The following is a 27372-nucleotide window of genomic DNA, read 5'->3' on the forward strand; positions in this document are numbered from 1 at the left end:
ATGATATAAATTTTTTATACTCATTTAAAAAATTGTGGTTCCAATCTCACTCTTAATTAAAAAAAAAAAAAAAACCAATCAACTAGAGAGTAAAGAACTTTAGTGAGAACCAAAAAACGCACACACACAATTAGCAGGCAGAGGAATGAGGAAGCGCGAATGAAACGAGTCCTGCTGGACTCTGCTTTGGAACAAAGGAACAAAACAGGTGAACAAACGAAAAACAGAGCGTCTCTGTTTCCTTCACACCAATCAATTCATCATATCATAATTCATAAACTATCACACACGCTTCCAACGCGATTCTTCTTCCCAAACCATAATAAAGGCTTCAAAATTCAATTCACATGCAAATTACAAAATTCCTAATTTACCCCCATTCATTCACCAACGATTGTCGTAGATTCCGATGGCGTTGAGAACCGCTGGCAGAAAACTCTCCTTCGATGTTCTCCGCCACCGTGACGGTGACCACCACGCTGCTGTTCCGATCAACAGAGCAGAATCAGACCCGACGCAAACGGCGACGATGCGCAAGAGCCGCAAGCAGAGAAGGAATAAGAAGAAGAAGGACCAGAAGCTTCTAGAATCTTCTTCTGTAACGGGAGCTGATCCGTGTTCCTCCGTTGAGGATTCCAGAGCTCTTAATTCAGATTCCGTTACATCCGATCCGCATTTTCCGCTTCAGAATGGAAGCGCTTGCAACGGATTCGAGCTCGGGGCTCGGAAGTTTTACTCCACCGGTAGCGTAACGTTGGTGGAGGAAGAGGAGAGTGCGGCGAGCGTTTGTACTGGTCCGGCGACCGGGTTTAATTTTGGTGAACTGAGGCAGAGAGCTGTGAACAGTGGTAGCTCTGAGGATTTGGCGAATTCAGCTGCTGTGGCGGTTGACGGCGGAGGGAACGATGATGGCGGTGCGAAGGCGAGTCCGATTGAGAATCCAAAGCTGACGAAGGAGAATGATGGGAACGGTGGTGTTGCGAAGTTGGAGACTGTGGAATCGTTGGATTGGAGGCGTGTCATGGCAGAAGATCCGAATTGTGAGTGAGATTGTTGCTTGATCTTCTGCATGCATTGTCGCATCTGTTATATTTCATGATATGGATTGAATTTTCAATTGGAAGGAAATGAGGACGATGAAACTGTATTTTCAATGAAACAGGGTTTAAAAAACTTTTGCATGCATGATTATAATATGAGGTGTTAACCAGATGAAAAATGGAAAATGCTAGATGACAAATTTCATGCAGCTTCAATTATGGTGGAGCTCAAACTGTATCCAAACCAATGTATAATATTACATGTCTGAATCAATTTAATTTGTGATTTTTGTTACAATACAACTACACTTTGCATTGGCTTCCAAAGGGTATATATAGTTGATCAATGGAATGGCTAATGCAGTGCAGCCATTTGAGCGTTGACTGATATCTGTGTATGAGAGTGAATTATTTTGACATTCATGAATATTTTTATGCCTGTTCTATTGTTATACTTTAGCTGGTTATTTGTGTATTGAAACTAGTCTGGCAGTTTGTCTGATACTTCTTAATGTGAAGCAATATCTGCTTGCCTTTGCTGAATACTGTCTGTCTTCTCTTTGGCTTAATTAATTGACATGTGGTGATATTTTGTTTTTAAACTTTTTAATTTTGTTGTGTCAGATGTATTTTTGGTGGATAAATCTCCTCTAGCATACTTCTTGGAAGAAATGCACAATGGAAATTCTTTACGGAGTACAACAACACTTGGAAATGAAAAAGAACGAGAGAGAGTCTATGACACTATCTTTCGCTTGCCATGGAGATGTGAATTGGTACACTTCCTTTTCTTGATTGAAAATGGGAAGATAATTTGAAATTTGAAATGACTCTAGTTATAGTTTTGTGTTGTCGTTTATGGATATATGTTCCTGGTTTAGCTGCCTATATTACCTTCAAATATTTGGAATAAACTCAGAAGTTTCAGGGAAAAATGAAAAACATTAAACCTTCCCTTACCCTTGCTAACATATAGTAGCATATTCTACTAGTGCATTTTCTGCTGTGGCAACTCAAACACAGAATGTAATTGCAGCTTATTGATGTTGGCTGCTTTGTCTGCTTCGATTCATTTCTTTCATTATTAACTATCATGCCAACAAGAATCATGATGACCATTTGGAAGCTTCTAAAGACAAGGTTTGTCACCTTTACTAAATTTTCTTCCCTCGAAATAAAATGTTAGTTGGGCATGCATGTGGGATTTTAAGTTATAGAAAATTCAAAATTCTGCAGCATTTATTTCTTCAATTTGAGTTAGTGATTTAGGCAGTGTCCATCTGTTGCAATCATCTTTTTTTGGATAGAGTCAATCTATTACAATCTTACTAATGCCTTATAAATATCTGTAGATCTTTGAATGATGAGTACGAAATGAATGTGTGAACCATGCATCCTAGATTAAGCAGTTGGTCCAAATCCAGTTAGACATTGGATATGGTATTGGCCCTGAATTTTTTAACTTTATCTAGACTGTATTAGTCGCTGACTCTTTCAGCTGAATATAAGACCAATCTCTGTTACTACAAAATCAACTTGTTCTTGTACTTTGATTAGTATCCTCTTGTTCATCCCAATTCTTGTGTTCAGTTTTAAAACTTGTTGTAGTCCATCAATTTTAGTATTATAATTTGACCTTATCATGCTTGTGGCAGGCAGTTCAAGAGGTTGTCTGCTATGGAATTATCAGATTTTGGCTGCTTTCTTATTATGAGTTGTGGAGTCATTCTTCTGCAGCAGACAGGTCTTCTGATTCTCTGCTCCTATGATCATATGTTATATCATTAATTTTTGTGTTGATCAGCTATAATGCTATATACTGAATTTGTTTTATTCATCCTTAAAATCATGCTGCCTCAGATATCAGCTTAATATATCATATGATCCGTGGTCAAGGAACAATCAAATTATATGTGGTCTACAATGTTTTAGAGGTGAGCATTTTCGTAATACATAAATCTCAGTTATAGGGAATAAGTAGTTCTCCATATGTCGATCCGTATTGTCAATTTTCAATCAAGATGAATGTTCATGTGAGAAAGATCTTGGCTTGACAATGGAAGGGAACTAATTCAAGTCAGAAATCAGTGTCAATATGCTATGCTATCTCCATGTTTTTATTTTTCATAGACACAAATTTGAGTGGCAGTATCCCTGCTCTTCCAAAGAAGTACATACACCATTGTTTTGTAGCAAACCTGAATTAGTGACAATTGGCAGGAAACTCAGAATTTATATGCAAGAAGGGATGTGGAAAAATAATAGTGTTGCCTCAACTTAGGTCCAATTTGGGCTATGCCAATTGAAAATGTAACTGAAAAGAGCAGGATGTATGTTCTATGATGGAATACACAAGTAATAGTTATAACATGGATTGGTGGCCTTTGGTCATTTAACCATCCAGTCAAAAGCTACTGAAATTATAATCAAATCTGCTACTGCTTTTTCTTTATGTTGATTGATTAAATGCTGTAAATCAATGTGATTCACTCTGAAACTTATACTGGAAGTTTGTGACTGATCTTGCAGATTTTTGATAAATTATGTCAAAGTTTTAATGGGGATGTACTGCAAACATTCTTTCATTCAGCTGAAGGACTTGCAAGTTGTCCACCAGAAAGTACGAGATTCTGGATATGGAGATTTATTGCCGATGAATCTTTAGCTATTGCTGCTTCAAATATCCTTCCTCTTTGGAATTACTTTATGTTTTCTCAGATTCTTTGGTTCTCCCCCCCCCCCCCCCCCCCACAAAAAAAAACAAAAAAAAGGGGGGGAGGGGGGGAGGGGGGGGAAATCACAGATGTTTTGTTAACTATCTTATTCTTTGTAAGCAAAAGTAAGAAACAGAGGTTGTTGGTTCCTTGACTAGTCTTACTTGTTCATTCTTTTATCTTATTAGCTCAGGCAATCACTCTATCAACCTGTATAGTTGCTCACAACAATGCATTGTTCGCTTTGCTGGTGTCAAATAATTTTGCTGAGATAAAAAGCAATGTGTTTAAGCGATACAGCAGGGACAATGTACACAGTTTGGTTTACTTTGGTAAGTTATTGTGCCTACTAGAGTTTCTTTTCCTTTGATTTCTGCTTATTTGGTATATTGATGATTAGTTCCTATGCTACATAGAAATTATGCAAACCGTTTTACAATATGATGAATAAAACTCACTTTTTAAGCAAAATGAAAGTTAGTTCTGGTGTTGAAGTCCATGATTAGTGCATCCCTTTGATTTAAATTCTAATTTTGTTAGGACTTAATGGGTTGCATTGGTCAAACACTAATAAATATTTTATGTATGGGTTTTGATCTTTTAATGAAATATGATATGAATATGATAAGGGTATTATGGGGAATTAGGAGGTAATTAGTTAGTGAGTGAGAATTGTGGGAATATGAGTATAAATAAGGGACTATCAATATTTTAACAATAGAAATCTAGAAATGGTGTATGGTGTATTGTGTTGATTGTCAGAATCTGAAATTCCTTATCCTTCCAGTCCTAGGAGATAGACTCCACAATAAACCAGGTTCACTCAATTCTATTTTTCACTTGTGTATTACAATAGTGATAGTCCCTTATTTATACCCATAGTCCAATAACTCCCACTCACTAAATAACTACCTCCTAATTCCCCATAATACCCTTATGACATTTGTAGCAAAATAATTTTTGCAAGAATGGCAATAACATGAACTTATTGTGTATAGTAAATTAGTAATAGACTGAAATCATTTCAAATATTAACTGTTTATATTTGACTAGGATTTGTTCTGGATTTGACATTCATACTACGACCATTTTTTCTCTTTAGATTTTATATTTATTTTTCTGATCTTCTCTTTTCCCTTTTACTTGTGGTGATGAGCAGATTCTATAGAGAGATTCCATATTTCAGCATTTATCTTATTTGTTTTGGCTCAAAATATTCTGGAGGCAGAGGGTCCTTGGTTTGAGAGTTTTCTTAGTGTAAGCTTTCAAAGTATTTTAGCTCATGATATTTATTAAGTTCGTCATATGGGAATCAGTTTTCTTTCTTGACCGAGACTTGCTCCTAACACATTTTGGATGGTGCAGAATGTTCTATTGGTTTATGTATGCGAAATGATAATTGATATCATCAAGCATTCATTCATTGCTAAATTCAATGACATCAAACCCATTACATACTCTGAGTTCCTTGAAGACCTCTGTAAACAGGTATTTTCATCTGATTTTATGTGCATATCATCCATGCACTATTAGTGGTTGTTTATTCTGATTAAAAAGGCATTAAACAGCTGGCTGTGCATGGTTAATTTGCATATGTTTCAAATCCCTCACGGGGTGGAGAATTTGAGTGGCTTTATGAGCAATAATACATTGAAAGTACCACAGCCTTCCATAATTCAATTTCCAAATTCCTTTTGTGATTATCTGTTGTAAACTTGTAATATGTTTTCCTTTACTGCGATATTGAATCCAATATGGTTTTATATGCCTTTTGTATTCCTTTCTAGCAATATGGTTCAATCTCTCTAAATAACCTGGTCATTTTTCTTCTCACTTGATTTTGTCCCTTTGATTTCTTTTATTATTGTTTCTTTGATTTATAGTTTAATTCCAGTGAGTTCAGTTTATAAGTGAACACTTTTACCATATTTCACCAAAAGTAATAAAAGAAAAAGAGAATGAGAATACTTTTACCATATGGAAGGGTTTTTTTTTTTTAAATATAAATAGGCATTTGCACATGGTGTTTCCTGTTGGAAAGCAAGAATATGCTATTTAGTTGACACTTGAGAAAGCCAACTATTACTGCATAAAGAATGATGTATAATTCTGTAACTTTAAGTTGGTTTATACCTTTTTTGATAATTATATTGCTTTAGCTGACTCTATGATGGAAATTTACCTAAGAATACAAGCCTGACACTGGACTCTTTTTCGTATCTGTAGACTTTAAATATGCAAACTGAGGGTGTGAAGAAAAACCTTACTTTTGTCCCCCTTGCTCCAGCATCTGTGGTAATCATATAAATGTTTCAAATGCTGCATTTCCTATATGCTAATTTGCTATTTGTTGCTAATTTAATGTATTGCTTGTTCTCAGGTTATTCGAGTGCTGACTCCAGTTTTTGCCGTAAACATCCCTCCCAATCCCCTTCGCTGGAGGCTTTTCTGGATTCTGCTTTTTACAGCAATGACCTATGTTATGCTTACAAGCCTTAAGGTCCTTGTTGGCTTGGGCCTACAGAAACACGCCACTTGGTATGTTAACCGGAGGAGGAAGCACCATCTTCATGCAGATTAGGTTAAAAGGGAAAAAGTTTCTGTCTCAAGTCAAGGTGCTTTGCCATGAAGGCCTCCATGCATGTGCCGGCAGATCATCAACAAGATGACCACAGGCAGATGATTTGAGCAGTCGATTCTCAAATCATCATTGATAACTAGCACATACCGGAGAAAATTCTTTTTCAATCTCTTGGTTTTTCGAACTTAAGATGAGCCTATAAATGGTTTCACCTTGCAATTTTGATACCAGGATGAGGCATAGTTTGATGAATACAGAATAACGATACAAGGTTGTATAGGCTGCATGAATCCCATCCCTTTAACTTGCAGCAGAGTTTCTAACTTTCTATAGTTCTATACCCCTCCAATTCATACATTGCCATATTGGACCATACCAATTGCCTTAAAAGAAAAGTTAGTTTCACACCCCTTATTTTGGCCTCTTTCCATATGCCATCTATACACAGAAGCAACATACATGCAGTGCTATTTGTTCTTATAAAATGTAAAAATTTCTACTTTCATTATGCTTATTATAGGCGCAATCAAAATCCCCAGGTGGGTTCATAACAAGCCTTGAATTTTTGTGCTTCGTGCATCTAGTGTGGTTGTGATAGTAATGTTTACCATGGAAGTTGGGCTTGAAGAAGATGCATTTAACTGATAGTGATCATGGTGTCCTTTTAGTTTTTGAAAGTCATAGTACTGAATTTTATTAAACAAATACATGCACACCGACACAAATACACAAAGAGACATTTACACAAAGATATATAATTTTTTTTGTATTTGGTGATACTGGACAAGACACACCAGTATAAATTAAATATCAATTTTTCCCCTATATTATCACCAATAGAATAAGGATAAGAGTAAATTACTAAGGATAAAAGAGTAAATATTTGTATCTTATTCAATGTGTCGCAGTGTCTTATCTTTTTTGAAGGACACCGAATACATGTATTTTATATACGTTTGTGTGTCATCATGTTCTTCAAAAATTTGTGTCTCAACAAACAAATAGTAAATGTACATCGCTGTGTTTACGTATTAGTGTCTTTTGTCTCATCAAACAAATGCAGCATAAGGAGGCAATAGGATAATCATAGTGGAGAAAGTAAGTTTATTACACGCAAATTTAAAAGTTATCACAAATAAGGGAGAAACCAAGAATCTTAGACATCAAGTAATCCTAAATGGGAGGAATTGGAAATCTTGTCTTTTGAAATCAAGTTGGTTCTTCAGGATCTTCCATAACTCCGGTCCGTTTGAATTTCTCGTACATTAAAAAATGGTAATTTTTTTTCAATTTTATCTAAAATAATATGTAACTTGTCTTCTATGATGTGTCAATTTTTAATTAAATATTATCTTAATCTAATAATTAATTATATTTGCGACTTTAAGTTATTTCAATTTAATTAGAGTTCATTTCTAAAAACCCAAACTTTTTTTAACAAAAATACTATTTACACATCAAAATCAGCCATTAAAATTAACTAATATATATTTGTGTATAAATACATGTATAATTTAATTCTATTCTACCTTAGTAGCTGATTTTGGTGTAAACAAGTTTAAAAGTATTTAGGGCAAATTAAAGTATAATAATATATAAATAGCTAAGAAAGTGAAAGATTTGGATATTTATTTGAAAGAAAAGGCGAAGGAAGCTGTTGTTAGCACACTCATACGTTGGCCAAGGCTGGAGAAGATAAGAAGAGCGACTTCAGCATCACAAAGCACAGACAGTTCATACGCTTTCTTCAGCAATCCGTTCCGCCTCTTACAGAACGTCACCTGCCGATTCGTCGTGTTATCGAATCATTCACGTTCACGTTTCCTGTTTCTCCTTCTTGGTTTGGATTCTCCATTCTTATTTCTTTTCCCTTTCTTTTCTCTCTTCATTGTTCATTGCACGTTGCTGATGGTTACCGATTCAACAGGTTAGAATAGTGTGACAATAAGAAGTGCTCGTTGCTCATGGTTCCCGGTGTAACCGGTTAGAATAATGTAACAATTATAAGCGCCATTTTCGCGTTTATTGCATCGCATACAGCGTGACAAGGTAATGCTACTTTCTCACCCACCTTTTTCTGTTTTTCCTCTTTTAATTATCTTCTTTGATTTCAATTTCAATCCTCTTTCTTCCCCTTCGTATTCGTTTCATTACTCTTCATCTTCCTTATTCATCAAACCCGCACCTGAATTCGTCTCTATTGACCTTCCTAATTTCGATTCAAAATACTCATGTTATTGTTTAGTGTTACTGCTGAGTGAATGCCATAATATGTTCTTTGGAATTTGATGGATTTTATGTTTTGCATACTGTTAGGATCATGGATTTGAAATATCCAGCTCGCAAGTTGTCTCGTTCCGTTCTCACTGTGAGTGTTCAATTTTCATGATTTATTACAAATTAGAGTAAAAAGACAAGGGGGGAAATGTGTATAATACATGTTTGGAACTGGCAATAATACAGTTACTGATTAAATAAATGATGTAGCTAAAAAATGTCCCGGGGAACTTGTTAAGAAGATAATAATGGAAATTTTTTAGGTTTTTGACTTATTCAATGCACTGAAAGTATCAAAAACTTATCTTTCAATTAAACTTTTACTTTTACGGTGTTTTTAGTTTAGGAAGATCAATGGGTCATGACGATGCCATATTTCATAGAAATCATGCAATATTCCAATCTAAATGCATCATACTATTCCCTCTTTGATTTGTCCTATTATTTTTTAACTGGATTTTTTGTCCAGTTTATTGCTGAACATAATAGCATTTGGCATAAGTTTAAGTGGTTACTTGGTCTAGGCACAGCAACTGAGCGCATGCTTTTCCATTCAAATCGAAAATGGTAAAAAAGTGTATTCATTGTGGGTTTTAAGGCTTTTACAGATGGGCAATGTTGGGCTTCAACTCCTTTGGTACTTCCTACACATACTTCTCAGCATTTGGCATTCCATATTAGCAATCCGTTGTTTCATTGAAAGTTGTTTCATCACTTGTGGAGTATTGGAGAAATACAAGTCTCTTAATATAGCAAAGCTTCGGTACCTTGCCATTGTCATAGAAAGTGAAGATGCTCACCAAACTTCAAAAGTTGTCAAGCTCTTGCAGTGGCTGGATTCTATTGGGGTAAAGAATGTTTGCCTCTATGACATGAATGGTATGAAGCTTGGAGAAGCAGTAATGATAAACATTTTGTGATTCAGGCCATATATAAATAGTTTCCTTGAATTCTGCATTTTAGGAGTGCTGAAGAAGTCTAAAGAAGCCATATTTGGAAAATTGAAGAATGCAAAACCAATAGAGGTACTATATGCATTTTTTGGTTAGTTAGTATGCTTCTTTCATAACATGTTAATGAACTTATGATATTTGCAAAAAACAAGAAATATATCTTATATGTTGCCCATGGTAATCATTATCGAGATTGAAACAATGTGCTGGTGGGAAAGTATGGATTGGATAGATATTCAATGGAAATCACTGTCAATGAGTTCTGATCTAGCATTAACTCAGTGCAGGAAGTTAATGAAGCTGTTACACTCCACGTTCCAGAGCACATGACTTTGGAATTTGTTTCTTACGCAGATGGAAAGGAGGCCATGGTAAAAGCAGCCAATTTTATTTTTGTAGAGAATTTGAAACGACAAAACTTTGGTGGAGAAATTGATGGTCAAGTGATATCAGAACCTCTCCTGAATGAGGCACTGAAAGTTGTTGGTTTGTTTGCTTTCTGAACCTACTAGTCATTTACATAGTTAATTTTCTTGTTCAGGACATATTCAGTTAATAATCATCTGGTTTCACTGTCAGGTTGCAAGGGTCCTGAACCTGACCTTTTACTTGTTTATGGGCCAGTGAGAAGCCACCTTGGTTTTCCTGCATGGAGGATTCGGTATACTGAGATTGTGTAAGCATTCTCTCTTTTGCTTTCCCTCTGTATTGGTGTTGCAGAGCTACTTCTCTTCTCAATTCCATTGCTGGATCATTAAACCCTAAATTTAATCTCCTTCCATTTGTATGTGTTTTGTAAATAGTAAAAGTTTCATTTTTTGTGTGTGTGTATATATATATATATATTGAATAGATTCTGACAGATGTTTATTACAGACATATGGGATCATTGAACTTCTTGAGATATGGCTCCTTAATAAAAGCCATTTACGACTTCACAAAAGTGCACCAGAATTATGGTAAGTATTTTACAATGATTTTTTTTTTAATTGGATTATGTTTGTATTGTTGTATTAGTTGCTTGAATGCAAGTATATAGCAAATCATATTGATAGACTACTCTCAACAATTATAATATATGGTTCTGTCTTCGGATGCTAGGCATAGTTAGTATCTATTGAAATCAATATTCTATAGGTAACTCAAACATATTATCTTTTGGTTTGTGCTAACAGGTACGTAGTGAAGGAATTTGAGGATAACTGACTTGGCATTTGCAAGCCACATAGGAGTGAATAATAGAAAAATACTCAACTACATATATTTGAGTGGCAGACCTTTCGGTAGATGAGAAATATAATTGCAAATCATAATATAGTTCTAATGTAAGTTTTTTGGGGGAAGGAAAAAAGAAAGAAAAAAGTTATATATATTACTCTCTTTACTCATATGTAGTTTTTGTCTTATAACTTTCGTGTATTTTTATTCAAATTGCACCATAAGAGACTGAGAAAGAGGATGCAGTTGTTGATATACAAACAAAGATGGTCGTATATTTCCAATTTCCACTCTTTCGTTTCTCTCACCAGGTTGTGAGATCTCTCTATAGTTTAAAAGAAAAAGAAAAGTAACGTGTAGTTGTCATTGCAAAGCAATGTTGTGTACTAATAACAGGACAGATTGTATTGTGGAAGGGAAAAGAAAAGAACAGGGTACCTGATAATTACATTTTAGCTCCCTTTCACTTTAAAATCTCATTAGTTAAGCATAAGATATAGAGGTTAAATAAATAACAAAGACTTTTAAGAATTTTTTTAGTTTTAGTTTTATTTAAGAAAATTTTCCAAATGTAAACATGAAACATGATTGATTGTTTTTTCTTTTCTTTTCTTTTCTTTTTTCCCTTGTCTTTCTTTGTTGGTGAAAGTTGTATATTTGAACTGAAGTGGGTAATGAGTTTGCATATACCTTTTTCTTTTCTTATTTGTGAAGAGATATATTGCCGTTTGGTGCCAACAGCAACAAGGTGAATGAATGAATAATGATGATGATTACTTGTTCATTCTATGACCACAATTCCATTTACTACATTATATACAGCATTTCACCATATGAATAAAGCAAGTTTGATGATCATATTCTCTGCATTTCACTACTATACTATTTCAGCTGCATTCCTTTGTTGTCACTTGTAAGCGATTCAATTCTCTTTACTAACTTATTGGTTTGTTGGATTTTTCTCCCGGATTAATGGTCCCCTCCAACCTTATAGAAAATTAATTCTGGACAACACAAGAAAAAATCCAATGCTCAAAACAAAAGAATTTTTTAAAGAAACTGTATCTGTTTTCGTAATTCTAATAGAAGTTTAAGTAGTTCTCATACAAATAAATAATTCAAAATTTGTTTATTTAAATACTATGAAGATAGTTAAAAAATGAGCTAGGATTCTTAGTTACTTTCCAATCTATGATATCATGGAAAGGTGTACTTTGAATTTATACAAATCACTAATTAACTTTTCTTAATCACATCTAGTAGTACGTACACATTTACTTTCTACTGAGCTAGCTTCAGACCAGTTTAACCAGCTACTAATACCTTAGTTTAATTTGGTTACACCAACCTAGCAACCTACATTTAGTTTTACTTTGAAATTTTAAAAGCCAGTTAAATCAGAATAAAAATAACAAAGAAAAGAAGAAGAAGGAGAATATGCCTGAGATATGTGCCATGTGAGTCCATAATAGGATCATTTTATAATTAAGTTATTATTTGAAATGGATAATTATATAATTTTTTAAAATATTAATAATTAAATCCTATTTTCTCTAAATCATTCTTTTCAAAACATAGAAGAAAAAATTGAAAAACTTCTTTTTCTAGACCAGGTACCCTAATTTTCTCTATAATGACTTTTCACTTTTTCCCATTCCTTCATTGTCGTTCACCCCATATTTTGTCGTCGCGCCTCCCAAAATCGTTCACCCCATCAAGTAATTAACTTGAACATATTTTGGCAAAGTGAACCCATAAAATCCTCATTCCTATCCAATTTTCTATTATCTTCTTTGACAATGATATATCATTCTTTATATCAGTTTCATCTAGTAAGATTAAAACTTTAGCATGAATAGTTAGATTCATTTAAAAATTTGAAAGTTCATGGAGTTTATAATTTGATAAAAATATCTTAAAAAAATAAAAAAGAAATAAAATAAAATGATATCCAAAGCATTCAACTATTATCACGGTAGGTAGTGAGTGGTTACATTGAAGAGTGCTAATGTGCAGAAGTGGTTTTTTTAGAAAGATTGATTTGGAAAAAAAATTGGTTATTAATATTTAAGAAATTAGATAATCACCTATTTGAAATAATAATTTAATTACAAAATAATTCTACCATAGTTAAGATATTAATTCTAATTAAATTAAAATAACTCAAATTATAAATATAATTAATTATTAGATTAAAATAATATCCAATTAAAAATTAATATATCAAAATGAATAAATTACATGTTAGTTTAGAAAGCATCCATATCATTAAAATATCCTTGTTTTTGGAGGAATATCATACCCTTGGATCTGTGGATGTAATCTAAGACTTTCTTGGATCACACAATGCAAATAGTTCATTTGATTCACATCATTTTCTTCCACTTTTGATTTGCTCCCCACAACTCTTCTTACTTCTTCTTGGGCTTTCTTCATGACATTTGGGTTCTTGAGGAGCTCAGCAAAAGTCCATTCTAGAGTTGTTGAAGTAGTATCACTTCCTCCAACAAACATGTCCTGGAATCATCAAAATGGGTTAATAATAACAGGCATTTGGTTAAGAATATAAAAATGAATATTTGTGAATTATTTATTTTTTAACAAATGTCTTAATGCAAAACCTAGTATAATATGCTCTACCATTAATCATGCAAGAAAAATTATTAGAAATCTTAACTCATCTATAAATTTTTATTGGAAAAATGATTAGACTTTGTTAAGCATTCCTCCACAAATATTTATTTTTAGAGATATTTAAATAGCAGGACTCTTTTGTGTTCAAGTTAATTTTTCATTTTGAAAATTCAATTCGGAAAACTAAACAATGTTGATTAATTTTTTTTCCTACTAGTAACCTTATTAATAAAAGAGATAAATGATAAAGAGAATAAGTATAAGAATAAAATGTTTAAATAAGAATAATTTTATGTACGCATTTAAATGTATCTAAACTTAAGCTACTATTAATTATATTTTTAGTTTATATACATAATTATAACTTTTTTACCAAAATTATTTATCAAACTAAATGATTGGATCAAACGCTTCTAAAATAAAAAAAAATTACTAAAGTGAAAAAATAGGATTTAGGCCTACTCAAATCAATTTAGTAAAATTCACATATAACAAAAATATAAAGTTAATTGCGATTAAAGTTTTATTTTTATTCTATTAATCTCTTCCTTCAAAAATATTCCCCCCCCCCACCCCCCCCCCAAAAAAAATTATTTAAAATATGTCATTAAATGCTGTATGATGTTACTTCTAGCTCTCATTTCTATATGAAATTATGAACACATGTATATTATCTTAGACCTTATCAATTTCCGAATATGACAAGGAAAATGCAAGCCACTTAATAAGGACACAAGCAATAATTATAAGAAACAAAGACAAAAAGAAGTTTTAAAAAATTCAATTAATATAGTAATATTGCAAATTAAATATTAGTTTCCATTCCAAATTATCTTATATTTTATCAGTATATATATAGTTTGTGGACCACCCAACTAAGATATATAGGTGTATAACTGTATATATCAACAGTACATAATTAATTAATGGGTAAAATATATTTTTTATTTTTAAAATTTTATAAAATTTTTTAAATTTTATTTTATTTTAATTTTATTCTAAAATAAATATATTCTTAATAATTAAATTTTAAAAAATTTAGAATTAATTCAATAATAATACATGACAATTATTTTTTATAATTGTTCTTATAAAATAATTGTTACGAAATTAATTCTAATTTTTTTTAAAAAATTAATCGTAAAAAATATATTTAATGTAAATAATAAATTTTAAAAAAATTATTATTTTTTTAAGTTTTTTCATGAAAGTCAAACTGACACATGTCATATTATTACAGGTCCATCACTCTAAGCCACCATAGCCGTGACTTTTCCCAAGCCATCACAAAGGACACCTATATATTAAGGTATATTCTAATTAAAGCAAGGAAGAAAAGCATAGGCATAAATCCATGAAAGGAACACTAAGATACTTAGCTGGAATTGCAGGGCCAAGTGGTTTTGGTTCAAATTCAACTGCTGAACAAGTCACTCATCAACAACATTCTTCTTCTTCTTCTTCTTCCAATCTAACCGCTATTATAACTGGTAAGTCTTACATATTCATCCTTAATTAGTTACAATATTTATATTATAGAGTTTAACTAGGGAGTAGTCATTTTTTTTCCAGTTAATATCAATTAAATTTTTTTATTTTAAATTTTAGACTCTAACCTTTAAATCTTAGCCTTGTATGTAAAGTGATAATATTATTAGGAGTTTGTTAATTAGCTTTATTAGTATATGTATAGTATATGTTAGTATATGTAGTTTGTTAATTACCACTTTTAATTGTGATCACCATTAGTTAGTATAAATCCTCTTATATAATAGTGTATGTAGATTTAGAAATGTTCAATTCTAACTTATAATCTTATTATCTTATATTACATTATTTCATTATATCGTTCTTTCTCAAAGAATAGTTGAACTTGAATATTTATTTATGTGTATGAAGGTTTTTTAATGAAGAATTATATTGGCCAAATTAAATTTAATGTTAATTCACCACCTAATTGATTGATGGATTTCTTTACAAGAAATTTCTATGTATGGTTGGATTATTTTTTGGGCATTGATAAAGTTGAAGACAATAGTATTGCACGTGAGGGGTACCACTTAAGGTGGTCGTTTCTTTTTGGTCGCAACAAGATATGATTTTGTCTCTTTTGTGTTCTTCATCTTCTAAATTTAATTTCATTTGTTCACACTACACCTACTAGATCTCCCTATCTATGTTATTTAAATTTAATTTTATTTTAATCCAACTTTAGATATACAAGTAACACAACTCTAGCTAAGAACAAAATAATAATAATGTGTGAGAAATTTCCCCCTAGTATTTTATTTTTCTTAATTCCCATAATGAATAAGATCAATAAGTTAAAAGGGTCACTTCGATAAAGACGTCTAAAACATCTTTTTTTTAAAGATGTTTTTTTTTATAATTAAAATTTAACATATATAATCGATTAAATAATCATATTATTTTTTGTCAAAATTAGGTCAGGCAAATTAATTTGACTGAAAAATTGTGAATCAAATTTTGAAACGGTCTAAATTAATATTATTTTTTATAAAAAATGACTACAATATCCCTATTATAAAAATGGCTAAAATACTCTTATTATATATATTAATTTTAAAAATCCTAAATTCTAGCATTTTTCTTCTCTATCTCATAGGGTTAGGATTTAGAGTTTTCAAATATATATATATATATATAAAATAGGAATATTTTAGTTATTTTTTATAATAGAGATATTGTAGTCATTTTTTTATAAAAAATATTAATTTATAACGGTTTAAAATTAAATTTATTAATTTTTTGATTAAATTGATTTGTTTGATCTAATTTTAATAAAAATAACATAGTTTAATTAATTATATATGTTAAATTTTAACTTTTAAAAAATAACTTTTAAAAAGGACATTTTTAACATCTTTATCTAAGTGGCTCCTATAACTTAATATATAATAAATAAGATTTTATTACTTGTTAAATAGGTATATTGATTATGTTTTAAAATCGAATTATTAAAGGGGCAAGTTCTGGAATTGGAGCTGAAACAGCAAGAGTGTTAGCAAAAAGAGGAGTGAAAGTTGTGATTGCGGCAAGGGATATAAAGAAGGCTAAACAAGTCAAAGAGAAGATACAAAAAGAGATTCCAAATGCTAAGGTGGTTATTTTGGAAATTAATCTTAGCTCCTTTGCTTCTATACACTCATTTTGCTCCCACTTTATAGCTTTGGACCTTCCTCTTAATATTCTCATGTAAGTCTTTAATTTAATTTAGAGTTTAATTTAATTTAGAGTAAAGTGATAAATAAAGTTTCTGAGAATTTATATTTCGAATATATTAGTCTTTTAAAAAAAATACTAATAAAGTCTTTTAGAATAATAGAGTGGATACACTATCTTAAAATAAAAAAGAAGGTTTAATTACTCTACAAGTTCTTATAATTTTATCGAATTTTCAATTAGGTCTTTATACTTTTTTTTATATAATTAGGTCTTTGGACGTTACTTTTTTTTTCAATTTAATCCCTGTTAATATTAAACGTCAAAAAAATATTAGTGATTTGTGAAATTACTTGTATATCTTTAAGGACCCAATTGAAAAGAAAAAAGTACAGGGTCCTAATTGAAAATTTAGTAAAACTATAAATATTCAATGAAAGATATTCCTATAATCTCTATAATCACAATAATTAAAGTAAAAAGTCTTAATTTAAACTAATTTGTATACATTTGTTATCCTAAAAAACTTTTTTTGATATTTTTTTTCTGTAGTAACTAATCTGTTCGAAATGTAAATTATCAAAAATTCATTTGTTATTTTACTTTTTAATTTAATATATATATATATATATATATATATATATAATTTGAAAGAAAATGGAGATGAAATAATCATTGTTATAATGAATTAATTTAGCAGAAATAATGCTGGAGTATTCTCTCAAAATCTTGAATTCTCTCAAGAGAAGATTGAAATGACATTTGCCACAAATTACATAGGTACCTTTATTTATTTATTTATTTATTTATTTAGTTAACCCGTTCCCTTTTTCAAAAATCACTCTTAAATCTATGTAAACATTTGTCTGGTAATATTTTTCATCATATGTAGCTTTAATTTAATAGTTCTTAATTGGCTTTAAATATGTATTTTTCATATTTTTAGTAGTAATTAATTAATTATATTTAATTATGTTACTAAAATTGAAGATCTATTTTGTTTAATTTTCAGGACATTTTTTGTTGACCGAAATTCTATTAGAGAAAATGATAGAAACAGCAGAGATGAGTGGCATTGAAGGAAGAATCATAAACGTTTCTTCTGTGATTCATAGCTGGGTGAAGAATAGAGATGCCTTTCATTTCAATGACATAATCAAAGGAACAAAGTACATACAAAAACCAGTTAATTAATTATTAATTAAATTAATTCTCTCCAAAAACTATAATAAAATAAAAATTTAATTAAGTTTAATTTTTATACTTATCATTTAATTTTTTTTTTTGGTTATACAAATGCAGCTATAATGGCACAAGGGCATATGCTCGGTCAAAATTGGCCAATATTCTACATGCAAAGGAAATAGCTAGGCAGCTCAAGGTTAATTATTTAGAATGCAAAATAGCCCAAAACTTTATTATATAAAATAATGCTCTGATATTATATATGTATAATTATATACGTTAGTTTTTATAATTTTACTAAATTTTTAATTAAATTTTTATATTATTTTTTTTAATTATGTTTTTACAATACTTTTAACTTTATAATTAAGTCTTTTTAAGTATAAAAATATTAGAATTAACTGAGTATTTTTCTGCAAATTAAAAGTATCTACAATTAAGAACTTAACGAGATTTTTAATCACATATTTTTTTAGAAAAAGATTCTGTTAATTTTAATGTTTTTGACATGAAAATGATCTAATTATAAAATTAAAAGTAATATAGAGATCTAATTGAAAAAAAAATATAGTGTCTAATTAAAAATTTGATAAAATTATAGGAATCAATAGAGTAATTAAACCGATAATATAATAATTAATTATATTACGTGTATATCAAAAATCAACTATCAAATTAATCCGTCGTATAGAATATATGTTAAAATATAAAATATAAATTAAAAGTGTATATTTATACATAAAGACATAATAACTGATTTAGTAGTTAATTTTTTATATATACCTATATTTTTTAACAATAAAAATTTAAGGGAAATTGTAATATACTTTCAGGCAAGGAATGCAAGAGTAACTATTAATGCAGTGCATCCAGGTATAGTTAAGACAGGAATTATTAGAGGTCATCAAGGCTTATTAATGAGTGAGTCCAAAGTCTCATTAGATTAATAGTTAATTAACTTTCTTTTATTAGTTAAAGGCTGGAATAATTACTAATTAAGAGTATGTTCAACTTTCATATGCAGATTCAATATTTTTCATTGCATCAAAGTTACTTAAATCGACATCACAGGTTTGTATTTGTAATAAGCAAAACATCTTGTTCTTAACAATTCTTATGTTTAAATAATAAACATGATGTTTATTTTTTATTTTTTTATTTTCATCTTCCATGAAATAGCAAGCACAATAAACAATATAACTATTCTTGAGAAAATATTAAGTGAAAATATAAATGCATTCAATCTCATCATAAGAATATATAGAGCATTATTTCCTAATATATATATTTTATTTTATACTTATTTTGAATGGTTTATGGGCAGGGTGCATCAACTACTTGTTATGTTGCTCTGAGCCAAAAAACAGAAGGTGGAAGTGGAAAATACTTTGCAGATTGCAATGAGAGCAAGTGCTCAAGACTTGCAAATGATGAATTAGAAGCTCAAAAACTATGGAACCAAACCCAAGCCTTGTTACATAATTATTTTTGAATTATTATTATTACACATTTATTAATTATTATTCCTGCACATAGTAATGTATTCTATGTATATTAGACTATTATTCACTTGTGTTAAATAAATAAAGGTCTAAAAAAGATTACCAGAAAAGGCTTTTAATTTGATTAAGCCATTTCCCATGTAGCTCTACTTTAATTTATTGTATATTATCAAATAAGAGAAAATATATAACCAATTTAGGATGATTGAGTAATCAGGTCACTTATCTATTTAAGTAAATATCGATAACTCGATTTTTGTCCCATTTATGATGAGCCAACCTATTAGTTAATAACAAGTCCTTAAATAAAGTTCAGATGTGCAAAAAAAATAAAAAATAATTCTTTTTCTGTCGAATTAAGGGCATAGATAAACCAAAAAAAAAAGAATAAAATAAGAGCATATATACAAAGCTAGAATATCCAATTCTCCATTACATATAAAGTATATGAAACTGAATACTGCTTCGGACTCTAATGAACATGAACATGAACTTGATCTTCAATACACTGAACATCAATTTATCCTATGTGGGAGGAGAAATTATAGTAAATATAAAATCCCATTATATGCTTATGTCTCTATGATACTGATACTCCCCATTCTCCATAAGAAATCCAATACTGAGGATCTATTCTTATTCTCTAATAATGTGATAAGATCATACAAGTCACCTATTTGTTCATATATTCAAGATTATATATATACATACATACATAGATATATCATTTGGTATTTGACTAGGTTATTAATCTTAGCTCCATCTCCTTCAACATTAAACAGAAAAGTTGGCCCTCTCAACAAAACCAAAAACTATATGAAATAGTATATATAGCATTTAACCATATAGATCATCATCTCCTTCAGCTGTAGCAGATGAGAAAGGGTCAGAGGCACCAGCAGCAGAAGTGGTATCAGTAGTCCTATCTGTGAACCGGAACTCCGATCCGAACCCGCGAGACTGTTGCAATGTCTGAGCAAACAGTTGGTATTTTCTGATGTCGGTGTCGCTGACACTCCTCCGAGCAAACTTCATGGACTCCTCAAAGTGTGATGGTTTTATCTCAGCCACTGCATCAGTGTCTTCATTATCTTCTTCCATGGCTTCAGGGTTCTCTATTTTTCTTCTCTCCATCTCAATGTCCTGTTGATTTCATCAACCAATCAAATAAATGATCAATCTTTGGAGCTTCTACCAAGGGCTAAAGAGTAACAAACAAGATATAACTGTCACTGTTTTTTCACCTGCAAAAGATCTCTTCGCTTGCAACATAGTACGTCGCAGATTCATAATTATTCCATAGTATTTAAAAGGGTGGAAACTCATATAGTTGTCTTCGTGTGAAACAGATAATTGAGAACAATTAGATGATAATTTAACAAGTCAAATCATCTAACGATTTTCAACTATCAACTATCAACTTCACATAAAAGGCGTCCCCATCATTTAAAAGATTTGTTTCACTAGATATATGACTTGGACTTCAGAAAACTTATTGACATATCAAAGATCAGCTTAGAACTTAGTATTTAAAAAAAGCAGCTAAATTAGTCATACCTTCTCAATATCTTCTCTAATGGCATACTTGCAAGCTCTTTGACAAATCTCAGTAATGTCTGCACCACTAAATCCATGAGTATAACGAGCAAGAGCCGAAAGATCGACGTCCTTCGAGATTGGTGACTTCCTCAAGCACGCCTTGAAGATCTGGAGACGTGAACTGTCATCCGGTAAAGGAATGTATATCAATTGGTCAAGACGTCCTGGCCGAAGCAATGCAGGGTCTATAATGTCAGGTCTGTTTGTTGCTCCAATGATGAACACTGTTTTCTTAACAGACATTCCATCCATCTCTGTTAGTAGTTGGTTCAACACTCTATCAGCACCGCCGGAATCCCCACTTGAACTTCCTCGCTGCAGATCCGAAATGTCAAAGCCTTAGAAAAATAATTAGCGGCAATTTGTGTTTAATTTAAGAGTATATTCCCAATCTCGTTCCACCAAAACCGGTAATCCCTCAGTATTCGAAAGTAACAAATTCGTTCCTTTCCTTAGTAGACAAGTTTGTTCCTACCATTAAAAAAGGATATTAATCCTTGTCCATACATGTACTAGAGGACGCATACATCACAATCTTTTGAATGGAAAGGGACGAATTTGTCATTCTTGAATCACACGGGACAATGTAATCCTCTGGTGTTTTTGGTCAGGTGTGAGACTGTGGGTTTACCCTCAATTTGATATATCAATTGATGTGTAGAATCTTTAGAACCTGGGTTGCAATAGAGTCGAGTTCATCAAAGAAAAGCACACACGGTGCAGACTGCCGGGCCTTGTCGAATATCTCGCGAACGTTTGCCTCACTTTCACCGAACCACATAGTAAGCAACTCAGGTCCCTTGACACTTATGAAGTTGGCCTGGCATTCATTTGCAATAGATTTTGCAAGCAGAGTTTTGCCGCAGCCCGGAGGGCCATAGAAAAGAACACCTTTGGAAGGCGACATGCCGAATTTCTCAAACTTCTCTGGATGTTCCACCGGGTATTGAACCGTCTACAAGCAGTAAAAGAAATCTCTTATATCAATAAATTGTTGAAAAAATACCTAATATACAACACATTTAAGATTTAGAATATGAAATCAAGTTTCAACTTTCAAGTTTTTGCACCTCTTGAAGCTCCCTTTTAACATTCTCTAGACCTCCAATGTCATCCCAGGAAACATTTGGAACCTCCACAACCTACCACATAACAACAATTCATGTCATGGTTCATGTAAACAATTGCCATTAAAGGTTAACATAATAATAACAACATTTTCATTCAAATTTGCAACTGAAATAATCACAGAACTTCATCAATACAAGGAATTGCAAGGAATAAAACATTAATATGCTAAATGTATTGAAGTATATATTTGCAAGAGTAGTGTTCTTCCTTTTCCAAAGTTTATGCAACCAAGAAAGATAAATCATGCTTAGAAGTTAGAGTCATTCCTGTTAAGAATTCGGCGGGGGGAACTCACTGTTTCACGCAATGCAGACGGGTTCGAAGAAGTCAAAGCAGTTTGGAAGTGCTCATTCGTGACAGCCATGGAATTCAGAATCTCAGCATCTATTGATTCATCTTCCAAGTCAATCACATCCATCTTCTCTCTTATACACTGCAGCGCAGCCTCTGTGCATAGAGCAGCAAGATCTGCTCCTACATAACCATGAGTGTCCCTTGCAACTCTTTCAAGATCAACCTGAAAAAACAAAGCAAAATAATTTAGAATTGTGAAGCATAACATATACCAGAGAAATTCTTGCATGCTCTGGATCATATTTAATGCATGATCTAGAAACAAACACAACCACTAATTTTTAATTGTAATGTTTGAAAGTCATATGGGAAAATAAAGAATTATTGGTTGTGAATCTCACATTATCAGAAAGCTTCATGTTCTTAGTATGAATTCTAAGAACCTCCAACCTTCCAACTTCATCTGGTACACCGATATCAATTTCGCGATCAAACCTTCCAAACCTTCTCAAAGCAGGATCAATACTGTTGGGCCTATTTGTTGCTCCGATCACAATAACATGCGAACGGGTCTTGAGGCCATCCATTAGAGTCAAAAGTTGCGATACTATACGCCTCTCTACCTCACCATGTGTCTTTTCTCTTTTTGGGGCAATTGAATCCAATTCATCAATGAAAATGATAGAAGGGGAATTCTTTTCGGCTTCTTCAAATGCCTTCCTCAGATTGCTTTCACTTTCACCAGCCAGCTTCGACATGATTTCCGGTCCATTGATCAAAAAGAAGAACGCACCGGTCTCATTAGCAACTGCTTTTGCAATCAGAGTCTTCCCGGAACCTGGTGGTCCATAAAGCAAGATTCCTTTCGGGGGCTTAACACCGATCGATTTGAAGAGTTGCGGATGCCTGAGCGGAAGTTCTACGAGCTCACGAATTTGAGCCATTTGCTTCCTAACACCCCCAACATCATCATAGCCAACTTCATTTAGTCTCTCTTCATCGTCGCGTTTAATCGGCTCTCCCTCGCAGAAGATTTCAGTATCCGGTGCCACGACACAATATTCACCAGGATCAGTTTCTATCACCTTGAATTCAACACTTCGCATTCCACCTCTAACAAGAAACAAGTCCCCTTTCCTCACAGGTCGGTACGACTCCATAAAATATGCTACGGAGTACAGAAACACAATATAAGTCAATTCATTCGAAATTCATTATAAGTGAAAAAAATTTTGCATCCACACAAATCTAACCTATCTTGTAGTACAAACCCTAACACACATGTTTCTAAGTTCCCCCAATTTCATGAAATCGACGGTTTCAATCATTGGACTTACGCTTTAGATATGCATCAAACAAGTTGCCGGTGACACCCTCGATAGTATCATCGATGGGAAGGATGTGAACTCGCTTCCCATACTTCACATCAGAACATTGATGAACAGAGACAACATCTCCAAGCCTAACCCTAAGATTAGACCTTACAACTTTGTTCATCCGAATTCTCGGCTCTTCGCACTGATCATCAGCAAGAACAATGCAAACAGTGTCCTTTCTCTTCTTCCCCTAAATATATTTCATCAAAACACATTCTTAGCATCTAACTTCCTTCCATTACCATAACCTAAAAATGCTAGGTTCCTACGTACCTTAACCAGAACAGTATCCCCTCGGAAAAAATTGAGCTTTTCCATGGTATCAGGATGCAAAGTAACAACAGAATTATCATCATTGATTGATTCATCCACAACAAGCCGATTCGGAGACTTCTTTCGTTCTAATATCGCAGTTGAATAATCCTTCTTTTCACTTTTCCTGCACCAAACAACTACAAATCTGAACAATAGTTTACAAGTTCAAGTTCCTCACTTCAAATCATAACTGTAACATCTATATATTATGCATGTCAATTTTCCTCTTTATTATCTTAATTTCTAGTATCCTATTATCAACGCCACAATATTTCAGAGCTAGATCAAAGAATTATTGCTATCAGAAGTTCATTTTGCTATTCTATAAAATAAAGCTAGCAATAGAAACATAACTAAACCTGATTATCACATTGAATTAATAAGAACAGTAGTATAGAAAGAGAGAGAGAGATAAACTCACTGATCAGAAGAAGAGGATTGACCTTTAGCCATGAGGTTTATGAGAGATTATTCTTGGAATTTCAAAATCATACTCCAAGCTTACACTGTTTAGCAGCTTAGCTATATGCATATTTTTTTTTGCTGCCCGTTAATATTTGGTGGCACTCTATTTACATTAAGTTGATACTTGAGAGTTTAGATAATTTAAATATTTATTTAATTAATTTAACTAAATTTTTATTTAATAATTCTCAAATATCAATTTCATATAAAGTTGATTTCATATGAATTTTCATCTAATAGTTAATTCATAATTAATACATAATCTTCTTATCAGAGAGTTTGAATTATTTAAGTAAAGTTGACAGAGGAATATTATATAACCAGTAAATGGCCAAATTTCTCTCCAGAAAATTCACTCATTCTTCTTCGATCAGTGTTGAAAGAATATTTTTAATTAAATTCATCTTTAAATATTTTTAAATTAGTCAAGTTATTTTTTATCATTTTTATTATTAATAATATCAAAATTTATTAATATGATATATTAAGTAATACCACATTAGTTAAATTAGACTACCACGTATATTTAATAATCTTAGTCAATGAATAACATAATAAGTAATTAAATTAAATTAATCTTAAATTAAAAAAATTAAAACATTAAAATTATTTAATTTAAAATTAATTTAATATAATTTTATTAATTAATTATATTAACAATTAATTAATTAATTAAGATTGTCCAATATCTTAAGTTTTGAATAATAAAAATGACAGAAGAATTAATGTGACAAACTTAAAATTTTTAATAGATAATTATGATTTAAAAAATCTTTCAAAAATCAATTTAAAAAATAGGTAATCATTCAAAAATGAATTTGATTATTTACCCATAGTATAAGGCAATTTATTATTTTTTAATATTTTGTTAATAAAAATATTTTTATATTAAATTTTAAATTTCAATAATATAAAAATAAAATATTGATATAAAATATAATTAATATTAATAAAAAATATTAGTCACTTAATATTTTATTTTAGACATTTTTTAAAATTATTTAATATAATACATGTTAATATTTTAATAATTATATTTATATAAAAATATTTATGTGAGTAGTCTTATTTTGTTAACTCAAATTTCATATTAGACAATATAAATTAAATTTAAGTCACACTACACACAATTTTGTTTGAGTGGCAAGTGTCCCATTAGAATAATTGAGAGCATGCACACGTAGAAAGAGAAGCTTTATTCATATTCCTATTGTTTATGCTTCGTCAAAAATAGTTGATAGTTGATTTTTAGCAGTATTTTATTCCCTGTCAAAGCTAAACAGAAATATATGGATGCAAATTGCAAAATTTTTAGTAATGGTTAACAATGAATTTCGAGATTTTTTGTGATTTAAGACCAAGAGAATTATACTAAGAGAAATCAACTACTAAGAATAAAGGTTAGGATAGTTAGAAGCTCAATCATATGATATATAAACTGAAATTATGAAGCTGTATTGGTTTAGTTTGTGTTGCTAGATTTGTGCTTGATTATGTTACGGCGAATGTTTAATTGATCTTCTGAATATGTGATTTTATCTATATATATGCTTTTGTAGTTTTGCCTTTTGTTGTTGTTCATTATTTTTTTATTTATTTGTGTTTGCTTTAAAAATATAATTGAACCTTGAAGATTATTTTACTATCCGTGAAAGATGTTGTCAGAAGTTCTAACTTTTTTGAAGTTCTTTCATTTCTCTATCCAAATCATGTTGATGATGTATCAAAAATATTGGCTGGCTGCTGGAACAGATCAGTACATGTTTACTTTGCAAAGCACATACCCTTTATTCTTCTTAATTGAAGTAGGATGTGAACTTTATGTAGATGTGAGAAGAAATTCATTAGAGGAGGCTCTAAAATCTTTGTATAGAACATAGATTGCAAGGAATAGTCTTTGAAGTCAAAGAAATTAAATATTTACTTATTTAAAAATCCTGACGCTGTAAGCTAAGAAAGATCAAGAAGTGTTCTAATAAGCTTTGTCTCTTTATATATGGAAAATTAAGCAATGTTCTTAAGGCAGTTTACATGCAACATCTAATGAAGATTTGATGGTGTCATTGTTGATCTTGTTAAAGAAATAACAGAATTAGTTCTTGATATAAATGATCAAGGGATGGAGGAAAAATTGCAAGTGAAGAATTAATAATGAAAAAAGGAATTAGTAATAGATTATTTATTATTTATGATCAGAATTCTTTTATTCTTGCAATAAATTTTGGTCTAAATCTTTCTACATTCAAGTCGAAATTAGTTATTGGTGTATTTATAAGTTAGGCTACTTATATTATACGCTTTGAATATAATTTTATTTTTGGCATTAATACAAAATACTTATGAATTGAACTGCCATAGTATGTTTGCACTTAAGTTCACATAATTAAATTTATATATGTCATCTGAATTTAGAGTATCTTATTCAATTTCTATCTATATTGTGATATTGTGACATTACAGCACCTCATTATATATATATATATATATATATATATATATATATATATATATATATATATATATATATATATATATAATGATTTTCAATCAGACAATTGATCAAAATCACATTGAATATTCTCTTAGAAGTTTTTGCTTAGATATATTTGCATTGAAAATTGCACTACTATTTCATGTATTTGAGAAAAATATGTCCAGTTATTCATTATGAATGTTGGCAAGATATAACGCTAATTTATTTTCCTTTCAAAAATTTTTGTTTGGTTATTGTCTATACGATGTTGGTAGGAAAATTGAGATGTTATTTGTGGATACATTAATCCAATGTTAATTTAAAGAAATTGTTGAAACTTAGTACGCAAGACTTCTCTTAGGATCTTATCTTTTTTTTAGTAACCCTTGACAATATTAGGTTTTGCATCTTTTTCTTTGTGGCATGATCATC

At 31.0% G+C, this 27372-nt stretch overlaps 4 protein-coding genes across 7 annotated transcripts; 3 read left to right on the forward strand and 1 right to left on the reverse strand.

Moving 5' to 3' along the window:
- The first annotated feature begins 34 nt into the window (after positions 1–34).
- LOC112790461 (protein POLLEN DEFECTIVE IN GUIDANCE 1) lies at positions 35–6889 on the forward strand. Of its 3 annotated transcripts, XM_025832876.3 has the most exons (11): positions 35–1040; positions 1665–1816; positions 2077–2180; positions 2696–2784; positions 2901–2974; positions 3570–3720; positions 3919–4086; positions 4914–5011; positions 5120–5242; positions 5981–6049; positions 6135–6889. In XM_025832876.3, exons 1-11 carry the CDS (start codon positions 410–412, stop codon positions 6333–6335), a joined length of 1860 nt encoding a protein of 619 aa, XP_025688661.1. In that variant the 5' UTR covers positions 35–409; the 3' UTR covers positions 6336–6889. The 3 variants fall into 3 exon arrangements, with proteins under 3 accessions (XP_025688661.1, XP_029152876.1, XP_025688662.1); XM_029297043.2 differs by lacking the exon at positions 5981–6049; XM_025832877.3 differs by lacking the exon at positions 2077–2180 and having other exon boundaries at positions 2700–2784.
- Positions 6890–7336: 447 nt separating this feature from the next.
- LOC112790464 (uncharacterized) lies at positions 7337–11067 on the forward strand. 2 transcript variants are annotated; one of them, XM_025832880.3, is made up of 9 exons: positions 7337–8175; positions 8263–8384; positions 8652–8703; positions 9221–9491; positions 9576–9637; positions 9853–10051; positions 10145–10241; positions 10442–10524; positions 10741–11067. In XM_025832880.3, the coding sequence occupies exons 3-9, from the start codon at positions 8656–8658 to the stop codon at positions 10746–10748; spliced, it is 768 nt and encodes a 255-aa protein (XP_025688665.1). In that variant the 5' UTR covers positions 7337–8175; positions 8263–8384; positions 8652–8655; the 3' UTR covers positions 10749–11067. The 2 variants fall into 2 exon arrangements, with proteins under 2 accessions (XP_025688665.1, XP_025688666.1); XM_025832881.3 differs by having other exon boundaries at positions 7958–8175; positions 9211–9491.
- Positions 11068–14748: 3681 nt separating this feature from the next.
- LOC112790463 (short-chain dehydrogenase TIC 32 B, chloroplastic) lies at positions 14749–19415 on the forward strand. Its single transcript, XM_025832879.3, has 8 exons — positions 14749–14907; positions 16402–16633; positions 17301–17380; positions 17613–17769; positions 17903–17981; positions 18619–18706; positions 18810–18856; positions 19110–19415. The coding sequence occupies exons 1-8, from the start codon at positions 14772–14774 to the stop codon at positions 19275–19277; spliced, it is 987 nt and encodes a 328-aa protein (XP_025688664.1). The 5' UTR covers positions 14749–14771; the 3' UTR covers positions 19278–19415.
- Positions 19416–19670: 255 nt separating this feature from the next.
- On the reverse strand, positions 19671–24581 carry LOC112790466 (cell division cycle protein 48 homolog). Its single transcript, XM_025832883.3, has 9 exons — positions 24424–24581; positions 23961–24126; positions 23649–23877; positions 22713–23479; positions 22313–22534; positions 21957–22028; positions 21560–21841; positions 20845–21201; positions 19671–20430 (listed from the first exon to the last, which is right to left on the reverse strand). The coding sequence occupies exons 1-9, from the start codon at positions 24453–24455 to the stop codon at positions 20125–20127; spliced, it is 2433 nt and encodes an 810-aa protein (XP_025688668.1). The 5' UTR covers positions 24456–24581; the 3' UTR covers positions 19671–20124.
- Positions 24582–27372: the final 2791 nt, after the last annotated feature.

Source organism: Arachis hypogaea, chromosome 3 (genome assembly GCF_003086295.3).
Source record: "Arachis hypogaea cultivar Tifrunner chromosome 3, arahy.Tifrunner.gnm2.J5K5, whole genome shotgun sequence".
NCBI lineage: Eukaryota > Viridiplantae > Streptophyta > Magnoliopsida > Fabales > Fabaceae > Arachis > Arachis hypogaea.

What these genes read in the sequence shown, in the direction of transcription:
- LOC112790466 (XM_025832883.3), bottom strand. Translation starts at nt 24,455, where the DNA reads ATGGCTAAAGGTCAATCCTCTTCTTCTGATCA. An exon ending in GGGATACTGTTCTGGTTAAG is followed by an intron (nt 23,878 to 23,960) that starts GTACGTAGGAAC and finishes AAATATATTTAG; the next exon opens with GGGAAGAAGAGAAAGGACAC. An exon ending in GTTTGATGCATATCTAAAGC is followed by an intron (nt 23,480 to 23,648) that starts GTAAGTCCAATG and finishes TGTACTCCGTAG; the next exon opens with CATATTTTATGGAGTCGTAC.
- LOC112790461 (XM_025832876.3), top strand. Translation starts at nt 410, where the DNA reads ATGGCGTTGAGAACCGCTGGCAGAAAACTCTCCTTCGATGTTCTCCGC. An exon ending in CATTCTTCTGCAGCAGACAG is followed by an intron (nt 2,785 to 2,900) that starts GTCTTCTGATTC and finishes ATGCTGCCTCAG; the next exon opens with ATATCAGCTTAATATATCAT. An exon ending in ACACAGTTTGGTTTACTTTG is followed by an intron (nt 4,087 to 4,913) that starts GTAAGTTATTGT and finishes GGTGATGAGCAG; the next exon opens with ATTCTATAGAGAGATTCCAT.
- LOC112790464 (XM_025832880.3), top strand. Translation starts at nt 8,656, where the DNA reads ATGGATTTGAAATATCCAGCTCGCAAGTTGTCTCGTTCCGTTCTCACT. An exon ending in TGTCTCGTTCCGTTCTCACT is followed by an intron (nt 8,704 to 9,220) that starts GTGAGTGTTCAA and finishes AGGCTTTTACAG; the next exon opens with ATGGGCAATGTTGGGCTTCA. An exon ending in ATTCGGTATACTGAGATTGT is followed by an intron (nt 10,242 to 10,441) that starts GTAAGCATTCTC and finishes TGTTTATTACAG; the next exon opens with ACATATGGGATCATTGAACT.
- LOC112790463 (XM_025832879.3), top strand. Translation starts at nt 14,772, where the DNA reads ATGAAAGGAACACTAAGATACTTAGCTGGAATTGCAGGGCCAAGTGGT. An exon ending in CTTCCTCTTAATATTCTCAT is followed by an intron (nt 16,634 to 17,300) that starts GTAAGTCTTTAA and finishes TTAATTTAGCAG; the next exon opens with AAATAATGCTGGAGTATTCT. An exon ending in TACTTAAATCGACATCACAG is followed by an intron (nt 18,857 to 19,109) that starts GTTTGTATTTGT and finishes GTTTATGGGCAG; the next exon opens with GGTGCATCAACTACTTGTTA.